We start from the raw sequence: 24,807 nt of genomic DNA on the forward strand, positions 1-24,807 counted from the left end.
GTGAGGGCCTAAACATGCTTGAAAACTCATGAAACTTTGCACACATGCCAAGAGTGGTGAAAATTGACATCTGATATGGGTTTCAGAAGTGGGTGTGGCAAAATGGCTCAATAGCACCACCTTCAAAATTTTGAATTTTCTCTGCAAGTTTTGTGCCATTTTTGCCATTTCCAGGCGTTGTATTTAAACAAACTCCTCCTAGAGATTTCCACAGATCAACACCAAATTTGGTCAGTGTAATCTAAAGGCCTTTGTGATGTTAAACTGTGAAGATCTTGAGTTTTCATTAAAGGGCGTGTCCATGGCGGCCTGACAAATTTTGATGTTTTGTCATGGAAAAGGAGGTTGTGATAACTCAGCCATACAATGTCTGACCTGCCCCAAACTTCACGTTTAATAAGAGTCCTGGCCTGAACACATCTGAACGCCAATATTCAGTTATAATCATAGTGCCACCTGTGGGCAACATGATATATCATGTTTTACACTAACTCGAACACACAATGGTCAATCTGCACCAAACTACATATGTTTGATTAAAGTCCTGGCTTGAACACATCTACATGCCAATATTCAGTTATATTTATAGTGCCACCAGCTGGTAGCAGAACGTTTGGCACATATAAATGACTTGGACATCCTATATATCCTTCTTATATTTACCACTTTAAATGCTTATTGTTCACTGTTCGCTGTTTGCCTAAAGCCACCAGGTGGCTGTGAGCCCAGGTGCGCTGGCCCTTTCAACGCTGCTTGCAGCTTTAATTTTAGTTGTGTCCATATTTTAAAGTTTTATATTCTACATCTGTATGTTTCTCCTCTTATTCTTTCTTCACTCCACAGACACTCTGATTTCAGTTTCCTGACTGCAGTCTCATTTCTGTTTTCTAAATAAGTAAATTATACATGTCTACTATAAAATAACCAGTGAATGTCAATGTATTTAATGAATTTGGGTATAATTACTGAAGGTTAAAAGTCGGCCCACTTTACCTCAATCCTAACACATTCAGCCAAAGTGGGCCAGCAATATTTAAAGGGGTCATCGGATGCCCAAGTTGATATGATTCTTTAGGGTCTTAATGAAAAGTCTATAATATGCTTTGGTTAAAAATTCTCAATGGAAGTGTGAAACAACAACCTTTTTATCTTGTCAAAATGAGGTCTGCAAAAATCATCCCATTCTGAGGGGTTGTTCTTTTAAATGCAAATGAGCTCTGCTCGCCCCGCCCCTCTCTTCTCTCTGTGGAGTGACAAGCTGTGCTCTGAGAGATTGTTTACTTTAGCCGCATTTGGCACGTTTAGCCGCGAAATTTGCTAACTAGCATGTTATTAGGAAAGGTGATTGCAGAGATTAATAAAAAAAGCCTTATATTCACTTCTTCTGTAGGTGAAGCTGGATCATGAATGATTTGCGCGAACATAGACGCATTTATGTAGATCGGGAAAGCATTCCCTTCACAAACAAAGTAATCCACTGCATCTTCTGCGGCTCAGATGTCGGGAGTAAATGACGACCACTATGTTCATCATTACATCCAGTAACACAACACCTCAATCGCTCAATTGTCTAACTTACATCCCTGCTCCAGCATCCAAACAAAGGAGGTCGGACTGTTACAGCTGATCTGAGGTAAGACCCTCATGTCAATCAACCATCATGGGAGCGGCCTCTGTCAGTGTGATGCCAAGAAAAAGGGAATATTATTTTTACAGATTAATTAAAAACCACTGCATGGAATTGTATCATTTCAGGGTAGATGTGTACATACACTGCCAACACACATTAATGTTCAAACAACATGTAAAAGTGAACGTTGCATCCAGTGACCCCTTTAATCACCTTACAAGAAAAAATAATATATTCATTGCATTTTATTCCCTGTTAATGGTAGTATCAATTAAAACAGGAACTCACAGTTATGTTTGTTTAAATTTACTGAGCAACCTTACAACTTATACAACAGCAAATAAAAATCTTATGTCAAAGGGTTTTCTACCTTTCACCACTATTTTATTCTTTAGAGAAATAATGTCCCTTTAATTAAGAACCATTGTTATACTCTGAAACCGTTGACCTTTTGAGCACAATACAATCAAGCTTAAACGGCCCACTTTACCTGATTTCACCTCTGAAAGAACTTGCATGTGGCGATGGATATAGGTGTAGGCTTAAACCAAATGCTGTACCATCAATTTTTCCCACAAGGAGCCTAAACGCCCCCAGATATTGAATGAAATCCACGCTGAGAAACTGTCTGCGGCGTCATGACAAGCATCAACATGTTTACATCCTGCCAGGATGGCATCTAGCGTTTCTTGTCTCTGCCGTTTGTAAGCTCTTTCAGTAGCTGTGGTCAACTAAAAGCCTCAAAGCAATCAGGGCTAAAGCAGAAAACAAAGACGGAAGTCTTTCGGTAGTTTTATTCATCCACAGGAATCTTCCCGTTCCCTTCTCCTCTTATCTCTAGGAAAGCAGTAAGTACTTACGTCTCTTCTCTTGTTGCCCTTCGACTGAAAATTACAACTAAAAGCTGCACAATGTGGTCATTGTATCAGTATTTTTAGAGTTGTGTTGTGGTAAAAATAGCAACAGGTAGTGCCAGTAGCTTATTGAGTGCAACCATTTCATGTCATCAAAATAATGGCATCTCCCATAGTCCAAAACGATGGGGATTTTTTAAATAACATAAGTTATTTATGGGTTTTCCATACATATTTCAGTAAGAGACATAATTTACATTACATTAAGCCATGCAAATCTTAATACCCGGGGTTCCCTTTAAGTTATCAACGTGACTCTCTCGGGTCTTGTTCATATTTTAGCTTAACCAGTTTATAGTTCAAAAGCCCTTTGATCATTTGTATCATCAATGAAACAAACTCCAGTGAAACAAACATGGCAGATTAGAGGGAATCATGAAATTGAGGACAACACAAAGTATGACCTAGATGATGGGGAAGATATGAATGAAGATAAAGAGCTCCCTGCTGAGACTGAACATGACACAATCAACAATGAGGACATCTACAGTATACACATGGAAGTGTGCTGTTTTGATATGTGCTTTTATAAATGCATCATTTGAAATAGTATAATTTTTTTAAAATGTAGCAACATTAGGACTGCAATAAACAATGATCTACCCAAACTACAAAAATCAGTATCCCAATAATGTGAACAGTAATGTGATACATCTTTTATACTAAGGTGTTTTACCACCATTTTCCTTTAATAGTCTTCAGTTAAATGTCATCTGTCAGAGCATCTGCCAGTTGCCAGTCTGTTTCTCACTCTTCTCTCATATTCAATATTCAAGTCATGTGATTTGTTTGCCCAGGCAGGTGTTAAAAGTTCATTGTGATGCTCCATCTGTCCAGGTTTTATGATCATGCCACCATCTTTTTGTGTGTGTGTTTTAGTATTGGAGTCTGTGATTAAAGTTTTAGTAGTTGCAGCTCTTTCATGGGTGTTGGCTTTGTGAAGTTCTCTGCAGTCAGAAACAGTGTATTCAAGGTGAATACTGAGGTTTGCTGTCATTTTGTTGCAGTAGTTCTGTGTTGTTAGGACTCAATCCTTCTTAGTGATGGACAGCCCTTATCCACTTTAAGTTTTTGCCCACTATTCTTCTTCACTGATAAAGTCTTGCTTTGCGTCCGCAGTCATAATCGTAAAGACCGTAGTTCTTAAAGCACCAAACAACTGAAATTTGCAAAGAGATTGATTGACAGGTGATCCGACCAATTCTAATGCAGAATCTCCCATTTTGTCCAACAAACAATCCAGGCAGGAAAAATATTCTAGATTTATGTCAGTGGACTTGAACTAGAAAAATGTGTGTATTGACGTTGAAAAAAAGATCAATTCATGTTTATTTTGTGCTATAACTAGTAAAGAAGATGAGATGCTCAGTTCACAGGCTGCTTGAACTGAGGCCCTACAGCGTTCTGTCACAACTACAAAACGTTTTTTATTGTTTGAATTGCTTAAAAAATGACAACATTTAAAAGGTGAGACTTTCATACCAAAAGTAACCTACTCTGCCTGCGTGTTGTCACAATTGTGTAATGAAAAGTATGCAAAGTAGTTAATAGTCTCTTACTGGCCTCTATACAAGCTCTCCGTATATGAAATATTAAAAAAAAAAAAAAAAAACATATTATACAGATACAGATATCATCTATAATGGTATTTTATTATTGCATTTAATGTATTATACTTAAAAAAAAAAAAAAAAAAACATTTGCAATTGGATTTTAAAAGATGTTTTTATGCATGTTTTAGCCTGAGTTATTTGTTTCATGTACACATTTTTGACCAGCAGGTTACTTCTGGTATGAAACAAGGTCTCAGCTTTAAACTGTTGTCATTTTTTAAAGAAATTCAAACAACAAATGAAGAGTTCAGATGCAAAACCAGCTAAAAGCCATCTCGGTCAAAAATGAGATAATGATACTGAGTGAATGCTCTCAACACATATTATACGTACACCAAATACTTTTTCTTCAAACTCGCTAAAATACAAGCCTCAGCCCAATCAGAAGTACCGGTACTTACATAGAAACCTATACATCTGAGCCGGATAAAAATGCATTTTTCAAAGAAAGACGTCAGATGGATTTAGCTGGTTTTGCATCTGAACTCTTCAAATACAGTTTTGTGGCTCTTTAATGTGTTGTGACAGATTAAAGTCACGCTGTATTGTATTATTAGATCAATGACACAATGAACCAATCTTTACTTAAAGCACGATTAAAACATGAATGAACATCAGAGCGTAATTTATGTCAATCGTGGAAAGATGTCAGTACTCAGACTTTTTCAAATTGAAGTCCATTTAAGTTAATCTACTCTCATGTCTAAGCTGTTTGTCAGGTTTGTCTGGCGGATTATGTGCAGGGTTGCCAGGTTTTCATAACAAAACCTGCCCAATTGCTACTCAAAATTAGCCCAAAACTAGCTCAATCACTTTCTAGGGGGGTCTCCTGTTAAGAATCGCATTCCGGGTGATAAAATACACATTTTTTGTCAGGGTTCCCCTGGTACATTCACATTTCAGGGGCTAAATACTGTATTATTGCAGTTGCTTCAACCCACAGACTTAAAAAAAAGACCTGAGGCAACAGTGTACAAGTATCCCAATTCCGCAGGAAAACCGCGGACTTGGCAACACTGATTCTGTGTTATGATTGGTCAGATCACCTGTCAATCAAGCTGTTTGCGAAGGGTCAATTGGTTCAGTTGATTTGAAGCTTCCAAAGGTTTTTTTTTTCCCCATTACTACCCATAAGAGCGGTTAAAGGAGAAGTTCACTTCCAGAACAAAAATTTAGAGATAATGTACTCACCCTGTGGTCATCCAAAATATTCATGCCTTTCTTTCTAAGAAATTATGTTTTTTGAAGAAAACATTTCAGGAATTATCTCCATGTAGTGGACTTCTATGGTGCCCCTGAGTTTTAACGTCCAAAATGCAGTTTCAATGCAGCTTCAAAGGCCTTTAAACGTTCCCAGCCGAGGAAGAAGGGTCTTATCTAGCAAAATAATCCGTCTTTTTTTTTTTTTTTTTTAAAACATAAAAGTTACATACTTTTTAACCTCAAATGCTCATCTTGTCTAGCTCTGCGATGCGCATGTGTACTGTGTGTAATCCGGGTCAATACAGTTAGGGTATGTCGAAAAACTCCCATCTCATTTTCTCCTCCAACTTTAAAATCGCCCTACATCGCTGTTTTACATTTTTTTTAAAGGGGGTTTGACTTTCTTTGCATGTTCACTTTGTAAACACTGGGTCGGTACTTCTGCAGCGATATAGGTTGATTTTGTAGTTTGACGAGAAAATGAGATGGGAGTTTTTCAACATACCCTAAACATATTAACCCGGACTACACACAGTATGCATGTGCATGGCAGAGCTAGACAAGACAAGCATTTGAGGTTAAAAAGTATATAAATTTGTATATTTTTAGAAAATTTTCCAGCGGGGATCATTTAGAGCCCTCTGAAGCTGCATTTAAACTGCATTTTGGACGTTCAAACTCATGGGCACCATAGAAGTCCACTATATGGAGATAATTCCTGAAATGTTTTTTTCAAAAAACATAACTTCTTTACGACTGAAGAAAGAAAGACATGAACATCTTGGATGACAAGGGGGTAAGTATCTGCACATTTTTGTTATGGAGGGAACTTCTCCTTTAAGGCTAGATAGTGGCTATTGAACATGTGCACATCAATATAGTGTCATTTTTGTCACACCGTACAACAATTAATGTTTTTGCATTATTGTAAGGGGTAGGTTTAGGGTTGGGGTAGGTGTAGACGTTACTAAAACACAATCTAAAATATAGAACATTTACTTTCACTGTTAGTTTCCGGCCACAGTTGCATAAAAATGCGTGCAAGCCATTTGTAAATTTATGGGTCTGGCTTCTGGTGTCATTCGATTCCAGGTATTTTTAGCTGTACAAAACAGCTCCTCTTGCTGCTTGATAGAGCAAACTGGTGTGTCTTACAATATTATTTAAATGTATTATATTAATTGTAAACACTGGTTTAGTGCAAAACAGTTTTACCCTTTACTGAACTTTGTTATTCTTCTCATTGTTTTGCTACAGTGGCTAATAAACCAGAAGTGTCACACCTTCACAGAAAACGGCCTACTTCGTGTTGAAAAATAAGTTGGATAGAGAATAAAAAAAGATAATCGTCTGTTTTATCCACTGTAGCCAACACAAATGACATTAACCCCCATGGGTGTTCACATTATGTTGTGTCCAACCCTTGTATGATTAATGAAGCGTATAGATGAGATCTAAAGTGTTTATTTACAAAACAGCAGCAAATTTTAAAATTAATTCTAAACTGCCTCTTTTGAATGTGATTATATTTATTTCCCAGTATTTTATATGATGCAAACAATGAACACTAAAGGAAATGAAGAAAGAAAATAATTCACCAGATGTGTTATCATTTGATAAATAATTTATTTTACATGTGTTACATCCAAACTAACTTCATAAATATGCACCAGCCTTTTTTCATCTTCAATAAACTAGTGTCTCATTGTCTGTTTTACAGAAACAATACAGATTTACAAAAACAAACTATTCTTTCCCATTGGTTATTGGTTGAATTTAATATTTTAAAATGTTTCTTTCCTTGTATCTTCCAAAGCCAAAAGTTGGTCCTCGATATTCTTCAGCTCCTGCTCCATAGCTGCAATCTGGTTATTTCAGAACACAATAAATGTATGCAAGCTCTTTCAGCTGCTGAAATATATCACTCTATTGACAAGAATGAAGCTTTCTCACAGCATATACCGAATGAAGAATATGCAGTTCATGCATAAACATTCAATCCACATAAATACATGTGGATAATCTCCAGCTGAACTTTAATAACACAAAATAAATAATGAGGTTTTATACTGAAAATGGAATTACAACAGCATATGAAAACACTGTGCAATGAGGCATGCAAGTACGCTTCATGAATTTTGAGCAACATGGAAATATGGGAGACTAGCTAGTATGTAAATCTAGTTTTTCATATTTCTTCCTCATGGATAGGAAGGTAAGAAAAAAAGGCCCAGGTTAAATTTTACATTATATATATATATATATATATATATTTGTGTAACGGTACACAGATGTCACGGTTCGGTACGTACCTCGGTTCAGTTCATTTTTGTAACAAGCTTGATTTGTTCACAGAAAGGAAAATCAAATGGCAGAAAGCGACATCCTATTTGTTTTCTTTATTTTACAAAATCATAATGTTTTGTTTTCATTGTGAGTGTACACAAATATAAGTTGACCTTTTACAGTTTTGCATTATTAATAAGACAATAAATGGAGTGTTTTAATTTGATTCTGCTGGTATAAGGAAACAGCTGAAGTGATCGCGCCGGTGCGCACACACACACAAAATATATGAGTTCCAGCATTGCTAACCATTATTTAGTATGTAAATTACAGGCTTTTGACTTCAGTCATGTTCCAATGAAACAATGCGGGCACACTGATGTTTGGTTCACTGTATTTTATTTTGATAAAGTACCAACTGCGCTGTCAAATTTGCTATGCTAGAAGCCTGGAACTGATATGTTTTGTGTGTGTGTGCGTTGGCGCAATTACTTTAACTGTTTAATTATACCAGCAAAATCAACTTAAAACAATAAATAACAGTGTCTTATTAATAATGCATCACTGTAAAAGGTCTTTTGAAAATTAAAGAAAACAAATAAAACGTCACTTTCTGCCATTTGAGTTTCCTTTCTGTCACAAAAATGAACTAAAACTCTGCATATACAAGCTATGTGTCGCACTGTTTTTTTCCCCTTGTTTATCTATTTATACTAAATCAAATATATTTCAAGTATTTATTCCTTGTATGTATACGTACTGCAGATTATATCACATCTAGGTGGAAAAAAAGTGTAATTTGAACTACTGTCTGTTCAAAACAATGAAAAGAAACTTAGCATAGCAAGCATAGTAGATCTGTTGTTTTTTTCCTATTGTACTGAAATCGTATCGAACCGTGACATCTGTGTACTGTTACACCCCTAATATATATAAAACTTTCTTTACATATTTATGTTAACTGTGATGTGTATGTATGTATAATTTGGGGGATGAAATAGTGTCACAAATTCTAAAAACAGACTCCATTTTCTTGTTGCAAAATATATTTCCAATCGAATATTATTTAATTTTGTGTGAAAGACGATATGTACAGTTTCAGTGAAGTACATGTGCTTATTCTCCTCTGTACTCACCTTATTCTCTGTGTCTTGTCTGACTTTATCAGGTACTTTTTCTGCATAGCTGGGCGTCTGTGTGCGAGCGAGGGCTTGTTTGAGTTTGGAGGCCAGTTTTTCTCTCCGCTGAGAGAGGAGAGCTCTCTGCTTGTCAGCATTAACACCATTCTGAAGGTTGAGGATGAGAGAGAGAAAGAGCCATCAGCAGTCTATATATATAGACGCGTCGTTACTTTAGAAAGGAGAATCGTACTCTGCATTACCTGAATGCTGAGATGTAAGCAGATAGAGTGATCCACCACCCCTACAGCACTAGCCTTAGGTGGAGGAGGAGAGTCGGTGAAACCTCCCTCCGGACAGTGTAGATGAAGCGCTGAGATGCGGCCCAGTGTGCAGATAGCCGATCTGAAGTGCAGGAGAGTCTCAGCCTGATGCGGTGCACACACCGCCCACACTAAAACACAGAACAATTACACTTCACACGATGAAAGATTTCTTCTACTATATACATACATTACATATGCTACTGTAATAACTGCACCAAAAGAAAGCATTGGCTGCCAGAGTTTTTTGTGTGATTGCTAAGGTAGTAACTTCTGTGAAGTTGTTAGGGCTAGGTAGCTCAGGTCAGTAAAAATTTCGAATTTTTACTTTAAATTTTACTTTTTATTATGAAGGAAACAGCAAATAACACTTTGAGTTTAAATTTAAGTATAAAGATTGAAATACTATTTGTTTAAAAATTTTGCGAAACAATACTCCAAATTACAAGTATCAGTGTTAAAACTATAAATAGTGGTTTTCGTTAATTGAAATAAAGCTGAAATAAACTAATATATAAATATTCAATAAAAACGCTTGCATTTTAAATTATATATACAATAATAATTATAATAATATAAGAAAATTGCTAAAAATAACACTGAAATATAAATAAATTAGCTGAACAGAAAAAAAAAGTCAAAAGCATGTTACTAAAATTACTAAAACTTGTATTAAAATGTAATCTGTTTTTAGTTTTATTAAGGATGTTTTTAATTTTCATTTTAGGTAATGTTTTTATAATTTTGTTGCCTGTTGTCATTTTTATTAGTTTAAACTAGTTTTTTAGTTTGAATAATTTTATTAACTATAATTTTTAATAATAAAATTATTTTTTATAAATTTTATATTTTCTTTTTTGTTATTTTAGTACATCATGGGAAACTAAATGAAAATGTATTTATTTTTAACTTATTGATTTGTTTGTTTTTTATATTTATTTTTACATATATTCTAAGTAACAAAAATTTTGTTTTTAGGTAACGTTTTCATAATATTGTTGTGTTGTCATTTTTAATAGCCTTTTTATTAGTCTATATAATTTTTTATTAATTTATTGTTTAATTCGTTAGTTTTATTAGTTTGAATAATTACATTTATCAACTATAATTTTTATATTTAAATTATGTTTTATTAATTTGATATTTTCCTTTTTTAGTATTTATTTTAGTATTTACTTATTTTAGTCATTTTAGTACACCATGTTAAACTAAATGATTTTTTTGTTTGTTTGCTTATATATATATATAAATTTAATTTTATTACTTTAACTATAATTTATAATAATTTCATTATTTTTTATTAATTTAATATTTTTGTTTTTGTTATTTTAGTACATAATTTTTAACTAAATAAATTTTTATTTATTTATTTATTTTAACAAAAATGTTACCCTGTCTGAAAATATATAATTATAAAAGCCAATTCAAAATATTAACAAATACTATAAAAATATATAAATAATGCTTAAACACTGCAAAGTATAAGCTATTGTAGTAGTGATACTTGCTTTTGCAAACACAGCTAATAACCAAAACATTAGCGCTAAGTCAACAAAAACATGAGGTTCTCTCACAGTCAGGTCTTTCCTTCGTCAGCTGGCACTGGGCCCTCAGTAACCTCGCCACTCTGACCACTTCCTGTACCAAAGAGAAGTCGGCCTCCTCCTTAGGAAAACACCAGTGCTTCTAAAGTAAAGGAGGAGATTAAAAAGAGTTGTTTTATGTTGAAAATAGAGTTGCATATTATCAGATGGTGTCTGCGTGTGCTGCTTTTGTTTCTGACCAGCTGTGAAGTCTTCGGGTAGGGCTGCACACACAGGCTGCTGGAGGTCCCGTCAGAGTCAGCGTAAGGCAGGAGTCTCTGCCACAGCTCCTCCGTGAGGAACGGCATAAAGGGCGAGAGGAGCGCAAGAGAGATGGACACGCTGTGATACAACACAGACACGGCCACCTGCCTTTCTCGAACTCTCTGTTCCTCACTTTCAGAGCCTTCACCTTTTAACACAGGCTTGATACTTTCCTGAAGAAGAGGAACAGAAAAAGACAGTTCAGGGAGGAAACTCATCAGTCAGTGACTGGAAGATCCATCAGTATCATGACAGCACTGCAGTGCAGATCATACTCACCAGGTAGACGTCACACAGACTGTGGAGCCAAAAAGAGTGCAGTGCAGATGTGACAGTGTGGAGCTCGTAGCTCTCAAAACCCCTCTCACACTGCTGAACCGTGCTGTACAGACGCGAACAGATCCACCTGTCCATGCTGGATAGAGGATGGGTCTGAGAGACAAAGCGAGAAATACATTAAAAGTGACATATCATAAAAATAAGACTTCTTCCGTGTTATAAACAGGTCCCCGGTGCATCTACAAACACAGAAAATGTGAAAAAGGACAACCCAGTAACTTTGTTTTAATAAGCTTTTCTCTGCAAGAATGCAGAATGTGAAAAAACGAGTCACTTAGACGTAGAAAAGGGATTTTATTATAATATTACCGCCTCTTAATTTGCACGTTTCCACCCACATGCCAGTTCTAACGCCATGGCAAAAGTTTGAGCATAGCATGCTAATTGTTCTGTCGTTGGCTGTGCAGATGAGCACACAACACTATTTAGGAGTCCCAGCCTCAGAGGAGACAAGAGAGCAATGGATTTGTTGATTTGAATTTACTGTATATTACGCTGCTGCCACGCAGATTGAACATAAACATGCTATTTCTTTTCCATCTTCACGGACATATTTGTTTTGTGTTTTTAACATAAGCTTACGTGTATTTGACAGTTTAAGCACAATAAGACATGAAAGAGAACTTAGTTTAGTACTCACATGCTGCGCGACAGCCGCTTTCTGTGCGGGTGCTTCGGATGTGTGCGCTCAGAAAACTCTATATCGGAAGTTTAAACTAATATGGTTTAAAACACTCGATTTCAGTGCGATGGATATGATAATAAATCCAAACAGATGTTTTTTCAAGAGTATCTGAGGTTGGAGCTGTGAAGGCACAGCCCTATTCTGGAAAAGGGGGTGGGGAGCAGCAGCTCATTTGCATTTAAAGAGACATGCAGCTAAACAACGTGTTTTTGCTTCCACTCAAAATTAGCATTTTCAAAATGAAATAATAAACTAATTGTGAGGTATTTTGAGCTGAACCTTCACAGACACATTCTGGGGACATGTGAGACTTACATTACATATTGTAAAAAGGGGCATAATGGGTGCCCTTTAAAGGCACGATATGTAAGTTTCTGCCACTAGAGGGCGCATATTCAAAACTAACAAAAAAACAAAGGCGGAGTTTGATGATGCTGTAATTGAGTGTGGAATTATGCATCACATGCAAGCCGATGCAATCCGTCGGGACTCAGGCAGAAATCATGTTCGTGGATGAGCTAATGTATTAAAGGAGAAGTCCACTCCCAGAACAAAAATGTAAAGATAATGTACTCACCCCCTTGTCATCCAAGATGTTCATGTCTTTCTTTCTTCAGCCGTAAAGAAATTATGTTTTTTAAGGGAAACATTTCAGTATTTTTCTCCATATAATGGACTGATATGGTGACAGTTAGGGTATGTCAAAAAACTCCAATCGTATTTTCTCCCTCAACTTCAAAAATCATATCAAAATCATCCTACATCACTGCAGAAGTACCAACCCAGTCTTTGCGATGTGAACATGCAAAGAAAATAGCGACATAGGACGATTTTGAAGTTGAGGGAGAACATGAGATGGGAGTTTTTCGACATACTCATGAACCGGAACAAAAACAGTTCAGGCAGAGGAAGACAAGATGAGCGTTTGACATTAAAAAGTATATAAATTGTATTATTTTTCTGAAAATAACTGATCGTTTCTCTAGGTAAGACCCTTCTTCCTCGGCTGGGATCGTTTACAACCGCATTTGGGATCGTTTGAAGCCACACTTAAACTGCATTTTAAAAGTTCAAAATCAGGACACCATATCAGTCCATTATATGAAGAAAAATCCTGAAATGTTTCCCTCAAAAAACATAATTTCTTTACAGCTGAAGAAAGAAAGACATGAACATGTTAGATGACGAGGGGTGAGTACATTATCTGTCAATTTTTGTTCTGGAAGTTGACTTATCCTTTAAAGACTTAGTAAGGTCACTGTAATATGAAGCATGGTGCGACTAAAAGTCGTGGAAGCAAAACGAGGACACTGGAGCGATTGCTAATGAGGGAGGAGTGTGATTCATGGCTCGAAAGCAGCGGAGCTTTTATTATGCCGCAGTCGAGCGCTTCTATTCTTTCTGGTCATATGTATGTAAAAAAAAGCCAAACTGTTTTATCATACTAGATACATTTGAGTGTGTTAAAAAGTTTTGTTATAATGCTTTTATCACCTGTCTAATAAAATGCATAAGATATTAAAGCATCTTTGGGGTTTCCATGATTTCTACAAAATAAAACTGGAAAACCGAGGGTGTATGACGTCAATCACATGATCCATTACACTAGTTAAAAATGCTAATTTCTCTGGATTTAAACATTGGGGATAATGTATGTACACAAGTCAGCAAAATATACAACACTGTTCTAGTGGTTTTTGGATATTTTCATCAAAACAATTACATATTGTGCCTTTAAAGCAACTGTAAGGTTTTCACCTTGAAATGTCAGTTTCAAAATCATTCTAATGGTACACCAACTTCTCATAATTATGCACAAGGCTTCCATCAAACACCTGTTCTGAGCAGGGCTGCCAAGTCTCCAGTTTTAACTGCTGAACTGGGCTACTTTTAAACTGTTGTCGTAGGCCAACGTTTTTCATACAGGTTTAAGGTATGATATAATGCATGAATCATATCTGAATGAAATTATTGTATTGAAACCCGTTTCCCGTTTTAAATTCTTCCAATGAGATTTTTGTGAACTGTTAGGAAGCTTTTGAGCCTCTGTGAGTTTCTTCATGAAATGGGACTCAGGGTTACTACTATACAGTGATTTTTCAAGTTGAAAGTGTGTATAATGCATAACAAAGAACTAAGTATTTCAAGTGTGAGCGAGAGCCATATTTTGATATTTGGACTGATATTTGGGGCTTTGATTGGTCACAGGGCTAGTTTTCTTACACAGCTCTGGCAACTCAGCTCTTAAAATCAATATTAGTTCCCCTGTAAAGAGTTTTTCAATGCTTATATTTAGATGGCAATGTGGCTAATGGCTATTTTACAGTTTCGGTCTTAACATTTGATCACATCTGAATGAATTTATGATACTGTTTAAAATTTTGTGACCGGCTCACCAATGCTGCATCTATTTGATTAAAAATATAGTAAAAACAGTAAATATTGTAAAATATTATTACAATTTAAAATAACTGTTTTCTATTTGTATTATATTTTAAAATGTAATATTCTCTATATATTCTGTGATGCAAAGCTGTATTTTCAGCACCATTACTCCTGTCTTCAGTGTCACATGATCTTTCAGAAATCATTCTAATATTCTGATTTGCTGCTCAAGAAACACATTATCAGTGTGTTTGGTAAGCATAATACACTTTTTAGGAGTCTTTGATGAACAGAAAGTTTAAAAGAACAGCATTTATTTGAAATAGAAAAGTTTTATAAAATTTTATAAAAATGTCTGTCACTCTTGACCAATTTAATGTGCCTTTGCTGAAAACAGTATTAATTTCTCTAAAAAATAATCTTTCTGATCTAAAACTTTTATACGACAGTGTTGAAAATTGTTAAATTTCTTGAAATAAATAAAAGTGTGTTTACACAAAATATGTGTGTGTACTGTTTATATGTATAAAATACATATACATACATGTACATATGAAAAAAATATTTACATGCATGTATATATTTATAGGACAATATTTTACTGAGATACAACTATTTAAAATCAGAAATCTGGGGTGCAAAAAAACAAACAAACTATATATTATATATATAGTTTTGCCTTTAATGTTGTCCAAATGAAGTTTTCAGCAATGCATATTACTAATCAAAAATTACATTTTGATATATTTATGGTAGGAAATGTAGAAAATATTTTAATGGAACATGATCTTTACTTAATATCTTAATAATTTTTGGCATAAAAGAAAAATCAATAATTTTGACCCATACAACTGACCAAAATTATAAATGCCAACATTTTTGTTTTTGCCCCCATTTTTCATGAGCTGAATTCAAAGATCTAAGACTTTTTCTATGTACACAAAAGGCCTATTTCTCTCAAATATTGTTCACAAATCTGTCTAAATCTGTGTTAGTGAGCACGTCTCCTTTGCTGAGATAACCCATCCATCTCACAGCTGTGGCATATCAAGATGCTGATTGGACAGCATGATTATTGCACAGGTGTGCCTTAGGCTGGCTACAATAAAAGGCGACTCTAAAATGTGCAGTTTTATCACACAGCACAATGCCACAGAAGTTTTGAGGGAGCGTGCAATTGGCATGCTGACTGCAGGAATGTCCACCAGAGCTGTTGCCTGTGAATTGAATGTTCATTTCTCTACTATAAGCCGTCTCCAAAGGTTTGGCAGTACATCCAACCGGCCTCACAACCGCAGAACGTGTGTAACCACACCAGCCCAGGACCTCCACATCCAGCATCTTCACCTCCAAGATCATCTGAGACCAGACACCTGGACAGCTGCTGCAACAATCGGTTTGCATAACCAAAGAATTTCTGCACAAACTGTCAGAAACCGTCTCAGGGAAGCTCATCTCCATGCTCGTTGTCCTCATCGGGGTCTCAACCTGACTGCAGTTTGTCGTCATAACTGACTTGAGTGGGCAAATGCTCACATTCGATGGCATCTGGCACTTTAGAGAGGTGTTCTCTTCACGGATGAATCCCGGTTTTCACTGTACAGGGCAGATGGCAGACAGCGCGTATGGCGTCGTGTGGGTGAGCGGTTTGCTGATGTCAGCGTTGTGGATCGAGTGGCCCATGGTGGCGGTGGGGTTATGGTATGGGCAGGCGTATGTTATGGACAACAATTACAGGTGCATTTTATTGATGGCATTTTGAATGCACAGAGATACCGTGATGAGATCCTGAGGCCCATTGTTGTGCCATTCATCCACGACCATCACAACATGTGCAGCATGTATTTTTGAGAGAAATAGGCCTTTTGTGTACATAGAAAAAGTCTTATATCTTTGAGTTCAGCTCATGAAAAATGGAGGCAAAAACAAAAGTGTTGCATTTATCATTTTGGTCAGTATATTTTTGGCTATTGCTACAGATATACCCATGCTATCTAAGACTGGTTTTGTGGTCCAGGGTCACATATATTATGTAAACACAAACTTTTCTTTTGGATGCGATTAATTGCGTTTAATCTATTTGATTGCCAGCAGATTTTGTAACACACTATGAAACTAAGAAAGCAAACACAGTTATCAACTGATGGGAACAATCTGAGTGAGGAACTAAGATTTCACCCTTCAAATTGATTTTCTGACATTTGCTCCTACAAGTCATTTGCAATGGCACTTTTCTCCTTCCTTTATGAATTAGTCTCATTAAACCGAACGAAAGGAGAAGAGCGACCATGAAACAGCACTGTGCCAATGCAAGACAAAATGCAGCACAAGATAAAGTAGGTACTTCATTTTAACCAAGATGCAGAACGAACGGGGGTGATCATTAAATCACGTCGGCATCATGCAGATCAGCTCTCACACTGTCCCAACCGGAAAGCAGCATTTGTCTGGCTGTTTTATTGATTTAATGAATAGAAACTGGCTGCCGTACCTCTGCTAACGATGTTGGTACACTTGCATCATGCAACGTGGCGAGGGTGAAGCGCATGGTCTGCCACATCTTATTACAAAAATGTCTACAGTTCAGCACATGAGACACAGACAGGCTGATATCCTCTCCTGAGATGGGGGTTGAACAAAACATAAGCAGAGGGAGTGAAGCACTCTGGGTACATCTGATCGTAAGGTTTGATTACAAGACTCTGTTATGAGGGTGACTTACCCTGGGCTTTATAAGAGCAGAGTGCAAACCTCAAAGCGTCTGTCCCGCACTCCGGAATCCCTTTAGGGAAATCTTTTTTCTAAGAAAGGACACAGGAAATGAGGTGAACTCACTCGTTTGGGAACGACTGGATTGCTGGAATAGAGCGAACCTCGTACTGACCTGTGCTTCCATGGCAACAAAGCTTTCCCTCGGATCTAAGTTTCCTTCTTTGACTTTCTCTTGAAGTCTCTACAGAGATGAAACCAGAATGTGACTGACGAGAAGATAAAGTCATAATGACAAAGTGGTGATTAGAAGACTAGTCATTTCATATATTAAGATTTTATCATGGATCGGCTGTGCTTTCAGAATGAGTGGAGTCAGTTCTGGCCTGAGGCCTGGATAAAAACTGATAGATGTTCATCGCCAGCTGTACAAAGTCTTGTTATATTCATGAAGTCAGTATTATTTATTTTATTAATATACTGAGGATTTAGTGTTTGTAGGAACTATAAATGGAGTAAAATGGGAGTATAAATGCAGTAAAAAGGTTTTCAAACCTCTAATGTTAGTCAAATGGTATGAAACCACAGAAGTGTATACAAATATATTCGAGTGGTATTATATGCTTGTGTAGTATTTAATAATATTTTGAATTAGATACTATCAGTTTCCATTTTAATTTTAAAGTTTTAGTAACTTTTAAAATTTTAGTAACTATGTTTTGTCATTTTTATTAGTTTTTTTAAAATATTTCTATTAGTTTAATATGTCAGTACTTTCGAATTTTATTTATTTTTTTAAGTTTAAGTTTTTGAATATGTAAATTTAATGTTCATTTCAGCTTTATTTTAATTAATAAAAACTATTTTTAGTAGTTTTAATTAATAATATCAACACAGGTTACACAGAATCTATAGCAAATTAATAATAATAATAATAATAATAATAATAATAATAATAAAAAAAAAAAATTCTCTGTTAAAAAGTGAATTTTAAGGATTCGTGTCCATGTGTATTAGTTAGCAATTTACTAATATTACAATTCTGGCTGATATGTCAAATTAATAATTATTGTCATGGCTGTTATCAAAATTATATACTATTTTTTTCCTAAATAAAAATTCTATTAATTCTGATATTTGCATTTATGTCAAAAATTTAATAATTACATTGAACAGTCGTATTAAAAATCAAACCTCTAGTGCCAAGTCTTATGTTTGTTTAATTGTATGAAACTACACAAGTGTTTAAAAAATACAAAAAAAATAATAATAAAATTATATATATATATATATATATATATATATTATATTTTATTTTTTTTCACCAAATATATTCCAGTGTTTTTTTTACTATCATTTATATACTTGTGTAATATTTATTAATATTTTGAATTAGATTGTATTTTTATACTATCAGTTTCTATTTTTATCTTTTTTTTATGTTAGTAATTTTAGTACTTTATTTTAAACTCATTTCAGAAACATTTCAATTTTTAAAAAATTTTACTTAAGCTTTATTTTATTTAAAAAAAATATATATTTTTTTAATAGTTTTAGTTATAAATACTTGTCACAATAACAACACTGGTCACACTGAATCTGTAGCATATTATTAAATCACAATTTGCTGTGAAAAGATTTCTCTGTTAAAATGGGAGTTTTAAGGATTTGCATCCATGTGTAATAGCTAACAGTGTACTAATGTTAAAATTCTGATATGTGAAGTCAATAATTATTTTCATGGCACATAAACAATATGATATATAATATTCTATATTTTTTTTCTATAAAAAAAAGACAAAAATAATTTGTAGTTTGTATAGAATGCTACAAGTGAAATTAAGAATCACAAACTATATACAATATGAAAATATTAATTCTGAGATTTGCTTTTTTATGAAAAAAAAAATAGATTTAACAGTATTAAACTACAGAAGTGTATAAGAAAGATTTTTTTCCCCAAATATATTCCAGTGTTATTTTAGTAGCATTTATATACTTGTATGTATATGTAGTATATTTATATGTAGTATTTATTAATATTTTGAATTAGATTTTATTTTTATACTATCAGTTTCTATTTTAATTTTAAAGTTTTTTCTAATTTTATTATGTTATTTTGTCATTTTTATAATTTTCAGCATTAATTTAATGACCAAAAACATATATATTTTTCATAGCTTTAGTTAATAATATCAACAACACTGGTCACAGAATCTGTAGCCAATTATTAAAAAAAGTTTAAAAAAAAAAGTAAAAAAAAAAAAAAAAAAAAAAAAAAAACTTAAAATGGACGTTTTTGAGACTTCGAATCCATGTGTATTAGTTAGGGATGTATTAATATTAAAATTCTGGCTAATATATTATGTCAATAATTATTTTCATGACCAAAAATAAAAAGCTGATATCAAAATTCTATACTATTTTTTCTAAATAAACAAATTAAAGAATTTGTTTAAATGCTAAAAGTGAATTTATGAATCACAACTTTATATACAATATGAAAATCTATATTAATTCTGATATCTGCATTTATATTAGAGATTTTAAAGACTACGTTTAACAGTATTTAATAAATTCTATTAAATTAAATTCTAAAAATATTTTTAAAGATTCACTTTAAGTGAGTGTTAGATGACCACAAAGGTAAGATAAATGTGAAAACAGAGCATGCACAATTAAATATCATTTATCAACAATTACTAATAATTTAAAATGATCTCTAATATTGGTCCATATGCATTGTGCGTCCCCACCATTAGCTTTAAAACATGGACCAAATATATTGATGACTCATCGCATACACAGATTTTTGTCCAATCAAATGTTCTAGAATGAGAAACTAATACCACCTGCAACTGACTAGCAATATTGAGTTGCAAATTATGGTCACTGCTGTGGTGTAAACTAAGGGTTATTAGCTATTACAAATGAAGACAAGTTCTTTGATTGGCCCCACCCCAACATCTTTTTCAAAATACATCAAAACAACATCAGTTTCATTGTATCTTGTTTTGTACTCGGCTGGAGCAGGTCTTAAGGCAGAAAGTGCGTATGTGTGTCTGTACCTCCAAAGAAACCCCTGAGATGACATCAAGAGGGTCAATGACGTTTCCTAAAGATTTACTCATCTTCCGCCCGTATTTATCTCTCACCAGAGAGTGAAAGAGCACCTGTGTGACACAGTGACGGTGCAGAGAGAGAAAAAGCAATAAAAGACTCAGAGCTGCACAAAACAGACGGTAACATTTCTCAGTGACATTTCGGATACTTTTGATATATGACGCACATCGCGATATAAATTTTCAAATCCTGCCAACCCCACATTTAGAGTTATGAGCTCAGCAATAAGCCATCAACCCAACCTGTTTAAAGGGCAGCTGGCCGGTCAACTCTCTGCCCAGCATCACCATCCTGGCTACCCAGAAGAAGATGAGATCACTTCCTGTTTCCAGAATGGAATTGGGGTAGAACTGTTTCAAGTCTTCTGTCTGAGGATAGAGAGGGAGATCAAAGCACATTCATCTCCAGGATGTCAGTACACAGACTTTCTTTATTGTTTGTTCCTTTTTTTTTGGTCTAGTTTCTTTCATGAGCTCATGATGTTGAAAGAAAAATGGACTTTAAAATGAAGAACCTGCTGAGGCCAGCCGAGCATTGCGAATGGGAAGAGACCAGAGGAGAACCAAGTATCAAGCACGTCTGGGTCTGAAACAAACATTTTAAAAAGTCAGATTTCAGTGCTAAAGGTATGCCTATGCCAACTCTCTCATGAATGCATGTACGACACTAGATATTACAGTTTATGTTTATGTTATGTTTAAGATTTTTTTTCCGCAAATGCATTGATTTACTTCAGAAGGCCTTTTTAACCACCCAAAGCTGTGTGGAGCACTTTTTATGATGGATGGATGCACTTTTTTGGGCTTCAACATCTCAACACCCATTCACTGCCATTATGAAGCTTAAAAGAGCCAGGACATTTTTAAATATACCTCTGATTATATTTGTCTGAAAGAAGAAAAAGTCATATACACCTAGGATGACTTGAGGGTGAGTAAATCATGGGGTAATTAGAATTTTTTTGGTGAATTATCCCTTTAAAAAAACTTGTTAACCCTATACATTTGAACTGTAGTGTAGATTACGAGTATTTATCACCCTGTGTGAGTGTGATGGCATCAGGATTGACTCCAAACTTCACAGCGGCGCGTTGTCGAGCCTCTGCAGCATTTCTGCCCCAAACCCACTGCTCCTGCTCCAGACACAGCAAAAAACAAGTCAAAGTTTAGTCAAACTTCACTCAATACGATCAAGGCTCGATTCATCAACACATTATGCTGTGGCAGGTACGTTAAGGGTCATCTTTGGCATTTTGATACAGATTTTATGATAATGCCACACCTCTTCTGTGTCCTTTGAGTTTTGCAGTGTCACTCGATAGGCTGGTATCTGATGACCCCACCAAAGCTGTCTGGAAATACACCAATCGCTGCAAGATGGAGACAGACATGACCTTAAATGAGACCTGTTATGCTCTTTTTTACAATATGTAATATACAGTCATGGCCAAAAATATTGGCACCCTTGCAATTGTGTCAGAAAATGCAATCCTTCTCTCAGAAAACTGTTGCAGTTGCAAATGTTTTGGTACTCACATGTTGGAACAACACACACACAAAAAAAAAAAAAAAAAAACAGAGAAGAAAAGTCAAATCTGAGACAATTCCACAAAGAACCCAAAAAAATGCACTGGACAAAATTATTGGCACCCTTAACTTAATATTTGGTAGCACCCCCTCTGGAAAAAAACAACTGAAATCAATCGCTTCCTGTAACCATGAATGAGTTTCTTACACCTCTCTACTGGAATTTTGGACCACTGTTCTTTTGCAAACTGCTCCAGGTCATTCAGATTTGAAGGATGTCTTCTCCCAACTGCTGTTTTGAGATCTCTCCACAGGTGTTCTATGGGATTCAGATCTGGACTCATTGCTGGCCATTTCAGAACTCTTCAGCGCTTTGTTTGTAACCATTTCTGAGTGCTTTTTGAAGTGTGTTTGGGGTCATTGTCCTGCTGGAAGACCCATGACCTCTGGAGGAGACGCAGCTTTCTGACACTGGCCACTACGTTGCGCCCCAACATTCTTTGGTAATCATCAGATTTCATGATACTGTTCACACAGTCAAGGCATCCAGTGCCAGAAGCAGCAAAGCAAAACCAAAACATCTTTGAACCTCCACCATGTTTGACTGTAGGGACTGTGTTCTTTTCTTTGAAGGCCTCATTTCTTTTTCTGGAAACAGTGCCATGATGTCCTTAACAAAAAAGCTCTACTTTTGTCTCATCTGTCCACAGTACATTCTCCCAGAAGGATTGTGGTTTTGTCACATAAGTTTTGGCAAACTCCAGTCTTGCTTTTTTATGCAGTTGTGTCCTCCTGGGTCTCCTGCCATAGCATCCCTTTTCATTCAGATGGCGACGGATAGTTTGAGCTGACACTGTTGTACTCTGTGTCTGCAGATCAGCTTGAATTTGTTTGGAAGTTAATCAAGGTTTGTTATCCACCATTTAATCAATCCTTTGATGTAATTTTTCATGAATTTTGCTCTTCTGTCCAGGGAGGTTAGCTACAGTGCCATGGGCTGTAAACCTCTTGATGATATTGCGCACAGTGCACACAAGAACATAAAGATGTCTGAAGATGGACTTGTAGCCTTGAGATTGTCCATGTTTTTCCACAATTTTTTCTCTCAAATCCAGACAACTCTTTACACTCCTTTCTTTTCTCCATGTTCGGTTTGACTCACAACACAAAGGTTGAGTCAACTTTTCTCCATTTTAACTGGTTGCAAGTGTGATTACTATATTGCCCACACCTGTTACTTTCCACAGATGTGTCTAAATACAAATTACAGGAGCATCACATGCTTGAAAAGCAATTATTTCTTACAATTTTAAAAAGGTGCCAATAATTTTGTTCAGTCCAAATTTTTGAGCTCTGTGTGAAATTTTTATTAAGTTTGACTTTTCTTTGACTTTTCTTCTCTGTGTTGTTGCAGTGCAAACAAAAACAATAAGCATGTGAATACCAAAACATTTGCAATTGGAACAATTTTCTGATAGAACTGCAAGGGTGCCGATATTTTTGGCCATGAATGTAAGTCTCAGGTGTCCCCAAATTGTGTCTAGAAGTTTCAGCTCAAAATACCCCACAGATCATTTGTTATATCATTTTGTAAATGCCCATTTTGAGTGGAAGCAGAAACATGCTGTTTTCGTGCATGTCTCTTTAAATGCAAAAGAGCTGCTGCTCATTTCTCTACTACTCGGTTCAGTGTTGGCAAGTTTTGGGCTACTTTCATACTGTTGCCGCAGGTTGTTTTTCATGTCTGCGGGTTAAAGTGACCTCAGTAACATAATATTTGTGCCGTGGGTGGAAACATACAGATTAAGGGGCGGTAATATTATACTAAGATGCCCTTACTACGTCACAGGAATGAAACAGATCTGAGCGGCTCGTTTTTTTTTTTTTTTCACAAGCTTGCAGAGAAAGGCTTACCAAAACAAAGTTACTGGGTTGTTTTTTTTCCCCAAATTTTCTGGGTTGGTAGATGCATAGGAGACTTTAAGTGCGATTATAGCACTTAAACATAAAAAAGTCAAATTTTGTGTCACATTTAAATCTTATTCAAACATGTAACTGAAAAATATTAACAGAAGCATTTATCTGGTCAAACAAACAGACAGACATTGACATGATGCTAAATCACAAATAGACTATTTAAAAAAAGTATCTTTGCATAAACAAAAAGATCTATATAGAGCAAAATAACAAGACTAACCTGATGTTGGACAGCCAGCTCTTCCACATTTTTGTGTAAAAGTGAGGAATAATCTGTAGATCTCCCTCTTCCACTGCCTAAAAAGAGCATTTACATGCATGTCAATGCATGAGCTAACAAAATCATTAAACAGAATAATTGAACAGTTTGTCCACTATAATTGACCAGTAACAGTTGTTTTCCAGTAAAGCACTTGATGAACCAGATACAGTTAATAACACACATGCATGTCAACAAAACCAGCAGTATGTCAATTAAACCATTTACTGTAAATGTGCATTTATGTTTGATATGCACTACCATTCGAATTTTATTAATGTTTTTGAAAGAACTCTCTTAAGCTGCGTTTATTTGATCAAACATAGTGTAAAATCTGTATTATTGTGAAATATTTTTACAATTTAAAATGTGTTTTTTATTATAATAATATTTAAAATGTAATTTATTCATGTGAATCAAAGCTGAATTTTCAGCATCATTACTCCAGTCTTCAGTGTCACATGATCCTTCAGAAATCATTCTAATATGCTGATTTGCTGCTCAAGAAACATTTCTGATAATTACTAACATTGTGAGTGATATAACTATAAGTAATACATAAATATAATTTATTTATGAGCCTTATTGTAATTAGACGTTGAAAAGACATAGACAAAGTTGTATCCGTCCTACATACTGTGTGGTTTAGCACATCAGCACAATTTATATCTGATTCAACCACACGCTACTCACTTCAACTGCTTTTCTGCTCATTTCCTGACAGCGCACAAACCACTGTTTCTTCAGCAACGGTTCAATGACATCTCCAGAGCGGCTATGTGGGAGGAATAAAATCAAGAGAGGACAAAAGGTCAAAGACTACTGGTATTTTGTAGTCGAAAGAACCTGACAAAAATGTTTGAGAGGAAT

The 24,807-nt window shown here is 35.2% G+C and overlaps 1 protein-coding gene across 5 annotated transcripts in view; it reads right to left on the bottom strand.

The window, feature by feature from the left end:
• Positions 1-6,977: 6,977 nt before the first annotated feature.
• vars2 (valyl-tRNA synthetase 2, mitochondrial) overlaps positions 6,978-24,807 on the bottom strand; it is a 32,146-nt gene continuing 14,316 nt past the window's right edge. For 3 of the 5 annotated variants that reach the window (XM_051137561.1, XM_051137563.1, XM_051137560.1), the window contains exons 15-30: positions 24,631-24,712; positions 23,899-23,975; positions 21,457-21,544; positions 21,214-21,310; positions 20,690-20,760; positions 20,418-20,543; positions 20,121-20,225; positions 17,228-17,296; positions 17,066-17,144; positions 16,835-16,962; positions 11,214-11,366; positions 10,871-11,107; positions 10,662-10,773; positions 9,028-9,218; positions 8,783-8,932; positions 6,978-7,225 (exon numbers count right to left, since the gene is read on the bottom strand). In XM_051137561.1, coding sequence (XP_050993518.1) covers positions 7,145-7,225; positions 8,783-8,932; positions 9,028-9,218; positions 10,662-10,773; positions 10,871-11,107; positions 11,214-11,366; positions 16,835-16,962; positions 17,066-17,144; positions 17,228-17,296; positions 20,121-20,225; positions 20,418-20,543; positions 20,690-20,760; positions 21,214-21,310; positions 21,457-21,544; positions 23,899-23,975; positions 24,631-24,712 — 1,846 coding nt within the window. In that variant the 3' untranslated portion in view covers positions 6,978-7,144. The remainder of the gene's footprint in view (positions 7,226-8,782; positions 8,933-9,027; positions 9,219-10,661; positions 10,774-10,870; positions 11,108-11,213; positions 11,367-16,834; positions 16,963-17,065; positions 17,145-17,227; positions 17,297-20,120; positions 20,226-20,417; positions 20,544-20,689; positions 20,761-21,213; positions 21,311-21,456; positions 21,545-23,898; positions 23,976-24,630; positions 24,713-24,807) is intronic. The other 2 variants (XM_051137565.1, XM_051137562.1) reach the window with 1 other exon arrangement.

Source organism: Labeo rohita, chromosome 19, assembly GCF_022985175.1.
Source record: "Labeo rohita strain BAU-BD-2019 chromosome 19, IGBB_LRoh.1.0, whole genome shotgun sequence".
NCBI classification, from domain to species: domain Eukaryota; kingdom Metazoa; phylum Chordata; class Actinopteri; order Cypriniformes; family Cyprinidae; genus Labeo; species Labeo rohita.